Consider the following 17574-nt stretch of genomic DNA (forward strand, 5'->3'; position numbering starts at 1 on the left):
GAAAAATTATCAGTCATGCACCTTCCTTTTCCCATGATATTTGAATTATTGAGTCAAAATCTCTATAATAGCTTGAAGAGGAGTTTGGGCATTTATGCCCTGCCTTTCTTCCATCCTGGAACTGATCAAGGTGGCATAGATATGTTTCTCACCTGTCCAGGCACCGCTCAGACTGACAGCTGCCTAGTTAGCTTTAGGAAGGTGCTGGTTTCATACCCAGGGGCTGCCATAGGCTTCATCCGGCAGTACTTGCATTTAGAGCATTTATGCACTGACTGAAGAGCAGTGCTGTGATTTTAGCCCCATCCGCAACCCGGCAACAGTTTCCTGCAGCATATTGCCCACAATCATCTACAGAGAAATCGCTCTGCGAGCACCTCCTTGTGTGTAGGAGTTGTGTGAGAGTGGACACCCAGTTGCACCAGTGTCTTGGTTGTGCAGGACCTCCTGTGCCACTGTTCTTCAGCTGGTGGGGTCGCGGCCTGATTCAAAGTGGGTCACAACAGAAGCACTGCCCCCATGGGAAAAGTTTAGAAATGGGTCCCCCAAGGCACGCGTGGGCTAAAAGGGGGTCTTGGGTCTGAAAAAGTTGTAGATACCTGCTCTACACACAAGTATACCAGGACTGCTCTTCAGACAACCCCATGCAACCTGTGGCCTGCTCTGCGTGCTACACAGAAATGCCATCCCTTGTGAGTGGCACATCATTACGGCTCCTGTGTCTTCCCTGTTGCAGCTGCCATACCTCCCCCCCCACCCACCCACTCCACCCACAAACCAGTAGCAGGTTGGAAGGGCATGGCAGGATGCAACGACTTCGTGTTTATCCTGAAACCAGACTGGGTGAAGGCAACGCTGCCTCCTGCCCTCTGTCTACCTGCTAGTCTGCTTGCAGAGGGAGAGGGGTGGATAGAGCACACTTCCTTTGGCCCACTTTCATTCACTACCCCCCCCTTTGTGACCTCACCCTTCCACTTTAGCACGTGTGACTGTGGTGGCAAAACTGGGTGGAGGGGAGAATTTGACCCAGCCCTAAATATTCCTGCCCTCTGGGCTCCCGTGGTCCATGGAATCGAAGTTCCTCTGTGCCCCATTGTTGTTGCCAAGGCCGGTGCCTGAGTAACAGAAGCCCTTCCCAGCAGAATGGAACTGTGGCTGATCTGCATGCTGATGGCCATGTGGCTTCCCACCCCCTCTGCTTACAGGTGGCAATCCTGCTGTACCTGGCTGACATTCTTGTGCGGCTGTTCTGGAGAAAGGGCATGGATCCTGACAACTATTCCATCCCCTACCTCACCGCTCTGGGAGACCTCTTGGGCACTGGCTTCCTAGCCCTTTGCTTTCACTTGGTTTGGATCTGCAATGGGTTGAAGCCCATACCAAAGCACTAAAGAGGACTTCTGCTGCAGCACTGACCTGCTTACTGCTTCAGCAAGTAAAAAAAGTATATATATCTCTATGGTGCTCTTGACACGGTCCAAACAGGGTATGAAGAAGAGGATGTCCAGCTCCTTAAACAGGAATGGCTTGGATATCCCACCCCTTCCATCTCAATACCACGTAGATGTGAAGTGAGAAAGATACCTACCAATGAAACGGCATCAACGTGGACACAGCTTCCGGAGTGTCAGTAATGAATGGGTTGTGAAACGCTGCTCCTGCCTACCTTCCTCTTGGTTAAGAAGTGTTATTGAAATGATCGAGTCCGAAAAGCCCATTCACGCTAATGGGAGGCTATCCACTGATCTCAGTGGGGTTTAGATTATGTCCTAGATGAGGATGTTTCACTGTCTTTGCCAGGCATCAGCTGGCCATCAAAGATGACATTTTCACGTCTGTATTTCTTCTATATGTTCCCACACAGAGCGGGGGGGGGGGGAGAGAGAATTATGTCCAGGGCTAGTCACACTCTGCACCAAAAATAAAAAAAAAAATACTGTATATCCTACACAAGGAAACCAAAAATACTTTGCACCGCAATAGCTCAGATTCTGCCTCACAATACCTCATTGCAGCATTGTATATAGCAATTTAGGTACTTTACGTTTCTCAGTTTGCATGTTGATGCTTAATTTGAGTGTTTTGCAGAAGTTTCAGAGTGGTAGCAGGAGTGCAGTATAAGTTAAGAAGCAGGAGAAGGTGGTCGAGGATGGGGGAAATGTAGCTGGAAGGCGTAAAATAGCCAAAACTGAATACTAAAGCTTCGTATTGGCTGTTTGAATGGTTTCAAACAACTCTACCCACCCATAAAATCTTGAGAGGCTGAGCAGCTTCTCATCCCGCTCTCCACGCCAGTTGTCCCGTCCAAAACTGCTTTCAGGGTTTGTGCAAGAATACTCATAGATTAAATGGCCAGCTCTGCTGATGGACTTCGTCAATACTTCTTCGGTAACTGAGGTAGTTCCCTACAGTGTGTTCTGAAGGCTCATCTGGGGGTAGGGGTGAGCTTTCTGTATGGAAGTCACGGTCCTGAGGAACAATGAGCTGATAGTACTCAGCACCTTTTAAGAGTTCTGTACCCATGGATTTCGTCAAATCACTTGTCCTTCCCAAGGCAGGAAAATCAGCCGTGTTTATCCCTGGCACAGTGCTCTTAAAAACCCAGTGAGTTATTGCTTATGGCTTGCAGCAGAGGCGGAGCATGTCTGGCCTTCCAGGTGTTGTTGGTCTCCCAACTCCCATCAGCCCCAGCCAGCATGTCAGGGATGATCGTCTTTGTAGCCCAGAAGCATCTGGAGGACCACAGGTTGCCCACGCCTGTCGGGAAGACCCAAGGGTGGATTTTCACCATGTCATCAGCATCAGTGCCAAGCGTGATAGAATTGTCATTCTCTCTCCCTCGTTTTTTGTTTTGCAGTTTCAAATCTCATGAGTTTTTATGGTTTGTAGAAACACCCACCCACATGTAAAATAAAAGTGTAAAATTGGTTCATGTTTTGAGAGTTTCATTGTGGGTCCTGGTCCAGGGCTGGAACAGTATATATGGGAAATACCTGCTTCAGGTATAGAAGAGGAAGTCTTCCCTTCCAAATGAAGGATATAAGTTTGGTTTCCACATTTTAGCCATGGAAAATTATGCAAGTAAAACCTCGAAGTATATGTTTGAAGACCAAGACGTCCAATCCATTGTGTCCTCTGGTCAGTTCACAAATTGAAAATGAAAATAAAACAAGCAAACAAAAGCAATAAACAGAAAAAGCTAATATTTCAATAATGAAAAGCTAAAACTCAGTGGAGGGGGCGGGGTGGGGACCAAAGTGTTCAAAGGAAACAGTAAATTTCAATTATTAGCCTGGAAGAGGTTAAGAAAAAAATATCCTGGCACCAAAAAAATCTTTATGACAAGAGTCTATGGGAAAGCATTCCACAACAGGTGCCACCAGCAAAAAAGGCCCTCTCCCTAGTATTCACATGCCTCACCTGACTTGGCAGGACGGGGAAAGTATATATGGGATATCCTTCAGGTATCCTGACCCCAAACTACTTGGATCTCCCCTCCTGCAAGTCATCTTCATAACAAAATATAATGAATGAGCTCTTTCAGCACGTGAACAAAACATCTGCATCCCCTTGTGCACGAAGGCAGAATTACTTGGTTCCAGCTGTATTCAGCCACAAACCCAGATGTGTTGCAACTCTTGTGGTCCGCCGAGGAAGAATGGTTCCTTGCTCTAAAGCTGGAGTAAAGCTCCCAGTAATTGAAAGAAGGTGGTGAGAAGGCATAATAAGTTGCACAATGCTTTATATAATCTTAAAACTGGCTTATTCCTTTTGGAAAGAATTGAGGCATGGTGCGAAGAAAAAAAGGCATTCCTAAAGCAGGCCTGGAGGGAAAAGACACCCCCCCCCCACCGTAGGGTGTGTGTGGTGGCAGTTCAAAGCCTCTGCCTGCTTGGTTAGCCAGTGTGACCCAACAGTTTCGCCACTTTAGGACTTCTGTGTTTTTGACAGTGCTGTGTATCACTGCTGCTGCTGCTCCTACTACAGGATCTGCTTTTAATTTCACTGATCCCACTTCGTCACTCAAACTAGGGCTTGAACTGTTCATTCCCCTGGAGTCGTAACAAGAAATTGTCCCCTTTTTAGTGGAGGGAAAAAAAGAGAGTTTTCTCATCCAGACCTACTGCAGGGCTTGTTTCCGCCTTGGCTCAGGGAGAATATCCATCCAAGTGTCAGCTCAGCTGGGCTCTCGTACAATTCATATTCACTTGAGTGGGGCTCTTGGACAGGAGAGGTGAAAAACAAATAAAAAGACGCAACTCATGTGACATAGAGAACAACCCAGTGGATGATCTAGGCCAAGGATGGGTAATCTGTGGCCCTCCAGATGCTGTTAGACTCCAAATCCCATCAGCCCAGTAACCGCAAGGAGTGGTGTGAGTTGTGGTCGCACAACTGGAGGGTCACAGGTTTTCCATCCCTAATGTAGGCCCATCTAGAGCAGGCATAGGCAAACTTGGCCCTCCAGATGTTTTGAGACATTCCCATCATCCCTGACCACTGGTCCTGTTAGCTAGGGATGATGGGAGTTGTAGTCCCAAAACATCTGGAGGGCCAAGTTTGCCTATGCCTGATCTAGAGCATAGGCTTTTAAGTGGTGGATCCTGTTTCCTACTGACCTTAAGCCCCTTTTCTCCAATACTGTTTGGCATTGCACCTGATGCTATAAACCCACCAACTCCTATTATCATGCTTCCTCCACCCAGATATTTTTTGGGCAGGGAATGGTTTGTGATTTTTGATATGGTAGACGATAACAGTCTCCATTAAAATAAATGACAGCTTTTTAAAGAATAGGGCCCTCTGAAAAATTCAGTGAATAAAGCAGGGCGAATGCACAACAAGAGCCTCATCTGTCCATGCTCCACATCCCTGGACTGCTTATCCAGGACTTTCCCCAGCTGTGGGTGGATTTTTCATTATCAGAGTCACCCTATAATTACTTAAATGATCCGGGTGCGGGGGGGGGGACCAGGCTGTATAGTAGCACGATCCTTGAAGAGTTCAATATTAGAACTTTGCATTATGGGCTGGAGTTAAACTTCACCCCTTGGACTTTCCTTTGCCCTGCTTTTCAGTTTCAGTTGTGTTTTCTACCTAACTAGCCATAAAGAAGCCCGTTTCTCTGCCTGCTGCAAGAAGTAAGAGTTTGTTTATTCTGCATTTCTGATGATGAATAGAGCGTGATTGGGTGCTTATTGCTACAAGATGAAACACAGAGATCTGGAAAAAGTATCTACCCTTTCATATTTTAAAGCACTCACTATACTCTGTCATAGTAGCTATTTTTTTCCTTCCTTTTCTTGAGTACTTTATGGCATCCTAGAGGAACAGAAACACTGCAGTTCACATGATAGCTAGCCACCTAGGGTGCAACTCAGGAGAAATGCAGATCAGTGTCTCCCCCAACACTGTAGCATTAGCTGCCTTGAATTTCTTCTGAAAAGTAGGCAAATTTTAAAAATTAAAAAATAGCGCCTCATGCCGGTAAGCCAAGCATGCCACAAAATTTTGTAAAATAATACAAAATCACTCACTGACAAACAAACAAACAAACAAACAAACAAACACATACTGCTCTAATTATTTAGGGCTTGCCTACACCTCTATTTACCTGGCTATTTTCCCTGGGGGAAACGCTGTTCACCACTCAATCGGACCAAATGATTGTTTTCCGTGGATTGCTGTTTGGTCCAATTCAGCAGCAAAGAGTGTGTTTTCTCAGGGAAAGCTGCAGGGCAAACACAAAACCTCTCAGACCCATGGCTAGAAAGCAGAAAACCTCTCAGACCTATGCTTTCTAGGCATGGGTGGACAAGCCCTCAGTTTTCAAAACATGATATTTTAGGGCGAAGGTTAATGGTTTTACCCAACTCACTTTGGTGGATGGCATCAGCTGTGGGCAAGGCCTCATCACTACCTGCTATGCACCTATTTGTGAAAAGTAAACAAGACCCATCTATTTCAGCTAACGTTTTTCCTTTTGAATTATGTGGATGTTTTGCAGGGAGGGAGCCACACCAAAATATGCCTCTGAATACCCATTTCTGAAAGGAAAGAAATGGTACTAGCCTTAGGTGGCATTCTCTGTGAAACACAAGTCTGAAACACCTGCTATAGTGCTAAGCTGTACGCCATCTTCACTTCTGTGCAACAAGGACAAACATCTAGGGCATACACTAATGCCCACCCCCTCATCCCATCCTCAAGAGATATGATGCAACAGGAGGAAATAAGTTCCAATAAAGGAGGATTTCAAAGGCACATATTTAAGGTTGTTTGTCTAGTAAACCTTTTTTTAAAAAAAAAATATTGCCAGGTGGCCCACACATCCCAATCTTTGCGTTCTCTAATAGAGAGATGGGAACCATCTCATCACGAGGCAGATACACAAAAGTCCCACAGAGAATTTCAGGGCCAAATCTCAGTGCCTTTTCTGTACACGGCAGGTTTCTGCAGATAAAATCCACCTGGCCCACTTGTAACATATTTCCAGGATTTTACTAGCTTTCATGTTCCTGCGGATCTCAGATGATCTCGCATGTTCATGCTTCACTGATATGCTGCACGGCAGCATACGGCTAGCAGGACTGTGATAGGGCACAGAGGGGAATCCTTTCTTAAAAATCACTATCTGTCTTCAGTCCATGATATTATCACTGTTGTCTCACATCCATCTTGAGAAACAAAGGACGGCAGGAGTCCCATTATTCTTCATTTGCAATGTCTTATATACAAAGAACAGCACAAAACCTCTCACTACCTCTGGCAAGAAAGGAACGATTTCCCTCTCAACCAAGCAACACAACAGGCTCTTTGCCTGTAAGTATCAAACACCCAGTTTATTTAAGAAAGCAATTCTTTCCTCAATGACAGTAGGATGTAAAGAAAAATAACAGGGAAATCAATAGCTTGAGCACCAAAATCATACAGCATAAATAACAACATTCAGCACTTAAAAAATGTGTTAACTCTGCCTTGTATCTTCCATGAACAATCTTTCTGTCCATCCCAGAACAAGTAGGCTCCGCCTCCCATTAACTACCCTTCAAACATGGAAATGAAGTGCAGTGAGTAAAGACTATCACTTTTTTAAAGTGGGGGGGGGATAGAATTGAAAGTCGCCACCCCCAGCTGCTAACTCAGACTCTGTTCTGCCTCGCTTCCTGGAACTTGGAGTGGAGTCAGTACAAGGTGGTAGGTAGGTGGTGACACTGTATTTTGTACTGAGACCATATTGGGCACAGAGACAGGGGGGCTGAATCTGCTCCCACCCCAGCACAAGGGAGACAGAGAGCCAGCCTGAGGGATATAGCCTCTACTCCAAACCCTGCTGGGCCAGCCACATCCTCCTCATTATGACCGCAGCTCTGAGGGAGCTCTGAAGCAGCCACTGGTGCCCTTTCCCAGAGGTTTTTATCCTCAAGATAAAATGGCAGCAGCCTTTCTGTACACCAAAGATCACTGGGACTGGTGGCTGCTGGCTCTTCCACCATCATCGCCTATCCACTTTCCAATTTTCCTGCTCTTCTAATTCTGCCACCCCAGATTTTTTTTACTGCCCTAAGTAGCCAGTTAGTTTCCCTTGTGGTTAAACTGGCTCTGGATGGAGCAGCTGCCCTGTGAGGAATGGTTGCAGCATTTGAGGCTTATTAGTTTCTAGAGAAAAAGCAAGTGAAGTTGACTTGATAGAAGTTTACCAAAGTATTCTTATTATTCATGGCACAGGGGTCACAGGTAGTTAGACTGTTTCCTCTCACATTAATGCTAGAACTAGTGGAGCTCTAATGAGGCTGAATGTTGGAGGAGTCAGGGCGGACAAAAGTGCATAGTTCAGCCAGGGAACTCTTTCTCCCTCTCCCTGGATTCTCACCAATATGCCTAATGGAACCACTGCTTTTTTCTAAAAAATAAAATAAAATATATGTTTAGGAGTACTTTCATTTTGACTCAAGAAAATCACCATTTTATAGTTCAAATTAGGAAAAATACAGCAAATGGACAAAAGTACAAAGAACATGCATTACACTGGGAAAGGAAATGAAGCTGCTATCGGAGGTGGTAACAACCAAACTGACCATTCACCGTGCTAGATTCCAATTCCTACTTCACACATTAAACGCTCGCTTCTGTCTGAGACTCAGGAAACACCATGATAGGAAATGAGGCTGCCATCAGGGGTATCAGCAGAACTGACGATTCACCGTGCTAGAGAAGAAACTATTTTTTTAAAAAAGAATATTAGTTTCTTCTCCTGTTAGATTCACAAAATGTTCAGGGGTGTGTGTACCCCTGCATCCCCCCAGAAAAAAGCACTGGGTGGAGCCATTAATAGGAGCCACAACTGGAAGTAGCCAGAAATGTTTCTCCTGATAAAGCTTGGAGTGGTGGCCACCCCTAACTGCAAAAATCTGGGCTACCCAAATGACAAAAGATGCACTTCTTATTCCCCACCACAGAGAGCCACTCTGCAGGCATCAGCCAGTGGTCTTCCAGCAGCAACAATTTGACAGAGATGCAAAAGTTCTCTAACGCAGAGCAAGCAAAATGCCAACAGGTCAGATTTGAATAACCTCCTTTAAAAATCCCCCGGGTGCCCCAGCACAGTATTTGCCTCATCCTTCTACCTGGTAAACAGTCAAAGCTGTGTTATTTAACACCAAACTCTGAAAGGAGACTTCGGTATTTGGGCATTTCACACACACACACACACACACACACTCAAACATACTCCTGATCTGGCACAAACATTCAGCTGTTGCTTATTTTGCATGGATGGAAGCTCCATTTTCCCCCATGTAACACTAGGAGCCAATCAGATAGAGTCAACAGAGTTGCATTCTTGTTGATGAGGGTGCATTTTTAAAAAAAAAAAAAATTACCTCATACGCACGAATCCAGCATTAGGTAACCTATTTCAGCCCATGGATCACAGTGGCACACTGAAACCTGTCCGGGGTCAACACACACGCGCACGCGCACACACACACACACGTACAGTAGATGCACCTTTTTAGCAAATTATGCCCAACAAACTCACAACAGTGGTTATTCACTGGATACGCTGCTATAGGTCTTCTTTCCACACAGCTCAGAAGCACCAAGCTAAATCCAGTTAACGGTTCTGTCAATAGTTTATGCCTACCCACAAATTCCCGAGTGGCTTCTACCACTCGAAAGTGTGATGGGAAACCCCAGCCGTGTGGTACCTTGATCAGGGTCTCTGCTGCTAGGGTGGGAAATAATTGCACTACCTCTTGCCACTAGGGCTGCCTTCTTGTATCCTGAACACCAGCCTTTCCTTTCCAAATGCAGGTGGACAAAGGGCAGCAGAGGCTCCTTCAATCTGTTCCTGCTGCATTCCTATCACCCAACCCTCACTCACCTGTGGTGGCAGCAAATGGAACTCCAGCTGCATCCCACAGCAGCTGAGAGAAGGAAGAAGACAACAGAACCAGGGAGGGAATGGGGAAGATTTAAGATTTAAAGAGAAACATCCAGTGACTGTGGTCATAGGCGACAGCCTTGTAGGTGACCCAAGGAATGTGGCCTTGCATTGTTCAGCCCAGACACTGAGGTCCAGTTTTGAGGGCCTTCTGGCAGTTCCCTCACTGCGAGAAGTGAGGTTACAGGGAACCAGGCAGAGGGCCTTCTCAGTGGTGGCGCCCACCCTGTGGAACACCGTCCCATCAGATGTCAAGGAAATAAAGAACTATCAGACTTTTAGAAAACATCTGAAGGCAGCCCTGTTTAGGAAAGTTTTTAAAGTTTGATGTTTTATCCTGTTTTTAATATTCTGTTGGAAGCCGCCCAGAGTGGCTGGGGAGGTCTTGCCAGATGGGCGGGGTATAAGTAATACAGTGGTACCTCGGGTTACGAATTTAATTCATTCCAGAGGTTCGTTCTTAACCTGAAACTGTTCTTAAGCTGAGGTACCACTTTAGCTAATGGGGCCTCCTGCTGCCGCCGCACCTTCGGCATGCGATTTTTTAACCCGAGGTACTACTTCCAGGTTAGCGGAGTTTGTAACCCAAAGTGTCTTTAACCCGAGGTGTTTGTAAACTGAGGTACCACTGTAAATTATTTATTATTATTATTCATTGCAGTGTGGACTCTGATGAGGAAGCAGCAATTCCACAATGGCACGAGCACTGTAGCAGACATGTTTAAGTAGGGTTAAAGCTTCCTCCTAGTAAACGTTCCACTAAGTTGACCATCAGTTGGCTCACACTTTGCTCTTTTTGATTGGAGATTCCTCCCCACACAAGCATTGATCAGTTGGCTGGGCAGGGGGTGTGGGTTGGGCCCATGTCTTTAAGGGCTGCTGTGCAGACACTGGCCAATGGTGCCTTCTGCGATTCTCGCCAAAGTGTGTACATAGGGAGCTGCCTAAGACTGAGTCAGATCATTGGTCCATCTACCTCAGTACTGTCTACACTGACTGCCAGTGGTTTTCTAGGGGCTGAGGCAAGGAACCCTCCTAGCCCCACCTGGGGATTGAACCTGGGACCTTCTGCACTTGAAGCAGATGCTCTAACACTGAGCTATGGGCCTTTGCAGGGAAGAGTTGTGGTTTGCGTGGGAAGTAGTGCTAACCGGAGCCGGCCTGCTCTCCTTGGAAATGAGAGCCAGACGTTTTCTTTCTACATAGACTATTCCGAAAAGGGGGTTAGCTTGGACTTGCAGACTTTTCTCCATATTGCAGCAATTGGGTCAGGGTTGGGTTGTTGTTGTTTTTTAAACAAAAATCTTAGTGGGGGATAGCGAAGATTTATTACCAAGTCAAAACCTTTGGCGTTATGTTGCAAAGAAATGATTAAGGCCCCTTTCCAAGAGCTCTTTGGAGGGCAGGCACACATCCTGCCGCAGAGCGAGCGAGAGAAAAGTGTGGCCGTTTGGTGGCAGCTTATTGATTAATGCAGCCAGGGAAGAGAGCAGATTTAAATCCGTTTTATGCAATGTTCTCTAATCTAATTGACAAAGATTGAATCCACATAAGATTATTCAGACTTTTCAGCAGAAGAGGGGTGATAAATGGCCTCGCTGGTTCTGCACCAAATGCGAGAGACAAAGAGGACAAGTGCCATCATTCAGCCCATGACGCACAGCAAGGCGGGTTGGCGGAGAGGGTGGGGGATGAATTCTGCAATCTGCTCTGATGCACCAGGAGGGCAGCCATACCCAGGAAGAGCCAACATGTAGAAGCAGATCCCTTAATTAACTTCAAAGACCCACATGAGGCTTCAGGTCACAGCAGCTGTGGAACTTCTGACAAAACCAAGTTTTTCTTCTTGGTAGACTGCAGGCTTTCGTAGGACAGCCAGCTGACTCCCCCGCCCCCCACCTGAAACAAATCATTTATTTATTCATCCAACAGATCCACACATGCTTCTCTTTAGAACCACAGCTGCAAGGCTCATCCATCAGCTCCTGTCACCACATCTTCATGCTGGGAAGGAAAGCTGCATCTGTTGGATTGCTGCCTGCCGCTCGCCTGTTAAAGGCACACGGATCCTTCCAGCAGTGGTGGCTGGCGCCCATTGGATCAGGGATGGGATGGGAGATCAACGGTAGGAAGAGCCAGTGACAGGCAGAGTCAACTCATTGTTCATACTGAAACATTGGTCCAAAGTTCATACTGAAATATTTGCTAGCCAGTTCTCTCCTGCCCATTCTGTCACCAAAAAACATACTGTGGAATATTTAAGTGGGGAGGGATATCCTACAGTAAATTGCTTCAACTGAAAATTTGTTTTGCTCTGTGAACACAAAAGCTGCTAAAAGGAAATGCAATTTCTGCCTGCTATTCCAGAATTCAGGGGGTAGCAGAACAATAAAGGTGTTAGGGCGTGAACCCTAATTGGCTTGCCCTGTTATATAATAGTGCCTAGACCTGCTGTGTTCAAAGTAAAACTATGTCATGGAGGGAAAACCAGTACCTCCTCCCCCAAGATGTTGTTTGGAGTACAGTGGTACCTCAGGTTAAGTACTTAATTCGTTCCGGAGGTCTGTTCTTAACCTGAAACTGTTCTTAACCTGAAGCACCACTTTAGCTAATGGGGCCTCCTGCTGCTGCCACGCCACCGGAGCACAATTTCTGTTCTCATCCTGAAGCAAAGTTCTTAACCTGAAGCACTATTTATGGGTTAGCGGAGTCTGTAACCTGAAGCGTATGTAACCCGAGGTACCACTGTACAACTATCCCATCGCCTGGCCATCAGCCAGCCTGCTAGGAGCTTGTGAGAGTTGGAAGTCCAATAACAGATTCCCTATCCATTGTCTATGCCATAAGGCCCAATGGTGCTGAGACAGTATCTTTCTAAATTCTTCTTTTTTAAAAGAAAATATAGCAAGCACCCTATAAAGCTCCCTTCCCGAAGTTGGTTACTATGCAATCTCTCAATAACCACCTCTGAGTCAATTTCCTAAGCAGAAAGAACACAAGAAGGGCCTGCTGGATGAGGTCAGAGGTCCATCTAGTCTAGCATCCTATTCTCACAGTGGCCAACCAAGTTCCTACAGAATCATGGAAGAAGGACGTGAGTGCAACAGCACTCTCCCCTCCTGCTGTTTTGGGACTTCTTAACTTGGAATGGCATCAGAATTACCCATTTAAAAAAGCAGGAGAATGTGGAAGATAACAGACCTGCAATTGCTCCACAGAAACAACGGCATGCATGTCAAGGTGCAAGAAGAGTATCGCATTCAGTTTAAATGGTTGTAGTTCACCCAATCAGCCTCAAGGTGTCCCCACAGCTCTATGTTGATTCTAGGTGCAACCAGTCTCAAGAGGCTTGCACTCTTGTATGGAAAGTTTGCATACAAACAGAGAAGTCACAGGGGCATATATGACCAGGTTTTAATAATATGAAACACGCTTTTAGGCTATTGCATAACCCGATTCAGTTTGTGGGGAGCAATTCCAAATGGCTACTCAAGTCTCTTTACCCCAAGCCCACTCAGAACAGTAAGGATAGCCCAGATGTTGGCAAATGGCAGCTCCCAGCTCTCCTGACCATTTGGCCATGCTGGCTGTGGCAGGCTGAGGCTGTCCAAGTCATCTCGAGAGCCCTAGATGGACCATCTCTTTGCCCAAGTCACCAGATCCAGGCCTGCAGCACAGTCATCCACTTTATCAGCACAGTTAGTTAACAGAGATGATGCATTATGTACAAAGACAAAGACAAGGGTAACATGGTAGAGACAAAAATGCTGCTTTATTGAAGCAAAACTGTCCATTTGGACTGAACTGATTGTCTCTTCAAGTACAAATGCTCCAAAGCTAGGCAGACTGACCATGGCTTACAAGTGAAATTTCTCTCTCTCTCTCTCTCTCTCTCTCTCATATATCCATATGTAGGCAATATGTCTACCACTCCAAACATGTTCTTCCCCTCCAAAACCCATGTCATCACCGAATAAGGTTTCCTACCTTCCCACTTCTAGAGTGCATTCAAGTTCTTTGGGATTTCAAAGTGCTTTGCAGCAAAATAAAAATGGATATGCTGGAGGATTGACTTGGCCCATGGAACGAAGGCAGCTTTTCGGGGTGGGGGCGGGAAGCAATGATCAATATGCAAACCAGTCTAGGGCAAACGGTGCATTCAGTCTTAATATAATCTAATCTTAATGTAAGGCAAATCTTCCTGGGTGTAGGATTTGTAGAGAGCAGGGCACCCCAATCAATGAACACTGCTCTCTGTCCAAACTCTTCCTGAACCAAATCCAGCTGATAAGGAGAATTTTAAGGGCGCCAACTCTTTCCAAATCCACCATCCCTTCACTCAGAATGGCACCTTGGCCCTGCTGAGGCACAACTTGCAAAAACACAAATGAGGGAGCCTCATATCCCCCAAGGCAGGGGAGGCTCCAAGTTTCAGCATTCCGCCTTTTCAATTTCTCTGCACAAGAGCTGGGAGGTTTAAAAATGCTTTTGAATGTGTGGAGTATGAATCAGAGGTAGGAGAAAAAAAGGAAAGTGCCAAGCAGAGATGGACCACTTGGGAGGAGAAATCCCCTCTTCCAATTAAAGGACACAGACATGAAGACACACACACACTTTTTACACTCTTGTCCTAGGCCATGCATGAAAACCTGTGATCCTCCAGATATTATTGGACTACAGTTCCCATTATTCCTGACTATTGGCTATGCTGGTTTGGGCTGATGGGAGTCCCAACATCATCTGAGGCACACAGGTTGCCCATGCCTATTCTATGGGGGGAAACAGTCGAGACATTACCCTAATAAGGCAATAAATAAATATATGTAGTGAGGTTGGCATGAAGGGGAAGTGCCTTTTGTAAAAGTGTTTCCCTTAGGGAAAGTACTCCTCTTCTGTTTGAATTTCCTGGGAGGACTGGAAACAAAGGGGAAGCAGTTGCCCTCTCCCAGGGTCAGCAAAAGAAGCACAGCTCCCACTCCAAGTATGTGTCATGATGTCACTGTTTAGTAAAATCCAATTGGCTATATGGCATTGTGACCTCATAGGGGTCAATATGTGATGCCCATATTGGGGCTGGGAAAGCAGGAAAACAATGGCACTGAAGGAGCAAGAGAGGGTGGAACAAAAGGGTTGTGAAGAACTATAAGCAACATTTTTAAAAGCATGGTTAGGGGTTTGGAAGGGAAGGGGCATTTTTATTTCCCACTTCCAAAAGTCCAGCTTTTGCTCTGAACATTCCAGACACCTCTAATTTACAGGGCACACAGGGATTATATTTATTCTGGAGCTGCAATTAGAAGCCCGCAGCTCAGCATCTAAATACAGAATGCTGCCTGCCCCACCTCCGAGTTACAGCCCTACATCCTCTCCTTTGTTTCAGGCTTAGAGAGTGGCTAGCTCTGAGGTGAAGGCCACTGCTAAAAATATACACTTCTTTCCCTCCTAAGAATGATGATTGGTAAAGAGGATGCAGGCTTTCCTAGAGAGAAGATGGCAACCATCTTCCCAGGGACATTATCTCCCTCCTCTGGAAATCGCATGAGAGAAAGATGGATACCTGCAAGGGCAGGAAACTGACTAGTCCTACAAGGCATGTTCTACATGCTCCACTTGCCAAGAGAGGTCTGTGGGGTGAGCAGGATCCCTTCTATGGAGTCAGACCTGGTGGGACAGTAAATGGTGTGGGGCACAAAGGCCTGGTTCACACAATATGAGAAACCAAAGGCTTGCTCTTGGTTACAACTCATAGTGAGTGAGACATCACTTAGCTACAAGCTCTGGTCCAGAAGGCACCTTGGCTTAGCACAATACAGGAGCAAAAATGACCGAGGGTGGGAGAACAAAGCAGTGGCAAGCTGCTCTCTGGGAACCCAGATGCCCATGTAGTCCCCCATAAGCCATAGTTTGGCTTACTGGGTTGTGCGAACCAGATCAAAAAGCTCAATTCTAATTCAAGGTACATTTCCCCTCAGACTGGTAAAACGAAACATTGCTAGCCTTCTAATACCAAGGGTGTTCCCAACTCTGTCTCCATCTCCACCCATTTTTCAGATTAAAGAACCTGTTTCTAGAGCTTAAATTGGTTAGGCCCATGGTGAGCTAGGCCAAGGGTAGCCTATCTGGTGACTGTCAGATGATTTGGACTGCAACTCCCATCATCCTTGGCTGTTGGCCATGCTGGTTGGGGCTGATGGGAGTTGTCATCCACAATATATAGAAGGTATCATGTTGGCTACTCCTGAGTGATGCACATAAAGAAAGCCACAGCAATTCCTTCATGCAATGACTGCATGTTGACATTGTTGGGTTTTTTTTAAAGGATTGAAGAAAGGCATTCATTTCTGCTTTGGTTCAGGCCATTCATATATGTAAATATGTGTGCACACCCCACCCTACTCCAATGGACAATCTATTAAGCAGCACTGCCCCAGTGCAATGTCTATTCATATAAATGGAATTTGCTTGGGAGTATAACTTGGTGGGCTTTGTGTGCAGTAAGTGCTCAGTCATATCCAACACTGGTTGAGAGAGAAAGAGCGAGGAGGGGACATGAAATAAGGCTTTGTCTCACAGAAAAATTCTAGTTCACACTAAGACATTGTTCACAATAAGACACTTTTGGCTCACCCCCCCCCCCTGCTTCTTCAATCTATGAGGAGAGAGAGAGAGGCTTTGGGGGAATATTAAACAACACATAAAATGCATATCATGTTTTATTGCTTCTCTGATTGCTCCAGGTTGATTCTCCAATCTCCTTACCAAAAAAAAAAAAAAAAAAAAAAAAAAGCCCACAATTCCTGTGTTCTCCTGGAAAAATTCTCTTTGGCTGAGGAAGGATAATCAAACAACAGTAGATTTCTTTAACTGAAATAAGGGAAAGGAAGAGACAGGAACAGTGGCTGCAGTTTTGACAAACTGGAATCCCAATGGATTGACCATCACAACAAGAGGGGAAAGGTTATCTCTTATCTTCTGTTCATTGCCTGACAGCAGAAACCAGGAAAGGCAAAGGGAGGCCCGGCTGCTTGGTCACCACCTCATCGGGTGCGCAAGTAAGTCGGGATGGAGTAGTTGAAGAGCAAGTAATCCATTTTGTATAAATTAAATAACCTCCTTTGGTAAAAGGGGCTGATGTTCTGGAAGAACTTAGCCGTCATGTCGTCGTTGGTCCTGGTGGTCTTGGAGGAGGAGGGGAACTTGACGCCTGCGTCAGCCCCAACCAGTCGCAGGATGTAATTGGAGTCCTTGGCCAATGTCTCGTACTTGCCTACCACGTCGTAGTGGATGATACAGGGGTGGCAGAGGGAGTGCACTCGCTCCCAGTGCTCATTGAAAGGCTCTTCGCGCTGAGTCTGCGGATCCAGCAAGTAGTACACAAACTCCTCAAAGCGCACGTCATGGCCGTGCTCCAGGGCCTCATCGCTGGGGTCCTGGCGATGCCGCCGGATTATCTTGGTCCCGTAGCGCTTGTGGAATGCCGTGTTGTAGCTGCGGGTGAACTTGTTGCGGTAGGCAGAGACCAGCCGCTCCAGAGGCTCCCGCACAAAGATGAACTTGAGGTAGTTGCGCAGGCGGTAGTTGATTTCGGGGATGCTGTACTCGGAGAGAGTGTGCAGGTTGGAAGCCACGTGCGCCTCGTTGGCTGGGATTTCCAGCGGGTCCTGGTACTTGCCCTGCCCGGTCAAGACCATCATGACCCGTTTCCAGTTAGTGCAAGCCACCTTGGGGACGTAGCAGTACAGCAGCCCGTGAACATCGTCAACCACCAGGTGGCGCAAGTCGTCAGGAGTGAGGAGGCGCCGCTTGCGCGTGTAACGGTTGCACACCTTGTTCAGCAGGTCCCGCCTACGCTGGTGCGTCGCCTGCAGGGAGGACTGCTCAAACTGAGGAGACAGAAGAGGGGAGGTGGAAAGAGTCACTGTACACTTGGCTGGTAAAGTGCATTTGGTCAGATCCCAACCTTTTCTCTGCTCAGAGCCACAAACACCTACATGTCAAGAAGATAAAGAATCTGGAGGCCTTTCTAAGGCAGTTGTCAGGAGATCACTTGCTACTGGGACAACTTCCCTTCAAAAAAACACTGCACCTACCTCTTCTCTGGCTGGCAACAGAGTTGGCAAAAGAGTAAG

General features: G+C 46.4%; 2 protein-coding genes across 7 annotated transcripts in view; one reads left to right on the forward strand and one right to left on the reverse strand.

The window, feature by feature from the left end:
- The window catches only part of SLC41A3 (solute carrier family 41 member 3), a 47653-nt gene extending 44725 nt beyond the window's left edge, over positions 1 to 2928 (forward strand). For all 6 annotated transcript variants that reach the window (XM_081184257.1, XM_081184258.1, XM_081184260.1 and 3 more), the window contains one exon: positions 1206 to 2928. In XM_081184257.1, the coding sequence (XP_081040383.1) occupies positions 1206 to 1391 (186 nt within the window). In that variant the 3' untranslated portion in view covers positions 1392 to 2928. The remainder of the gene's footprint in view (positions 1 to 1205) is intronic.
- Positions 2929 to 13198: 10270 nt separating this feature from the next.
- CHST13 (carbohydrate sulfotransferase 13) overlaps positions 13199 to 17574 on the reverse strand; it is a 55021-nt gene continuing 50645 nt past the window's right edge. The window contains exon 3 of the mRNA XM_081184310.1: positions 13199 to 17328. Coding sequence (XP_081040436.1) covers positions 16483 to 17328 — 846 coding nt within the window. The 3' untranslated portion in view covers positions 13199 to 16482. The remainder of the gene's footprint in view (positions 17329 to 17574) is intronic.

Source organism: Podarcis bocagei (genome assembly GCF_964188305.1).
Source record: "Podarcis bocagei genome assembly, chromosome: 2".
Lineage (NCBI taxonomy): Eukaryota > Metazoa > Chordata > Lepidosauria > Squamata > Lacertidae > Podarcis > Podarcis bocagei.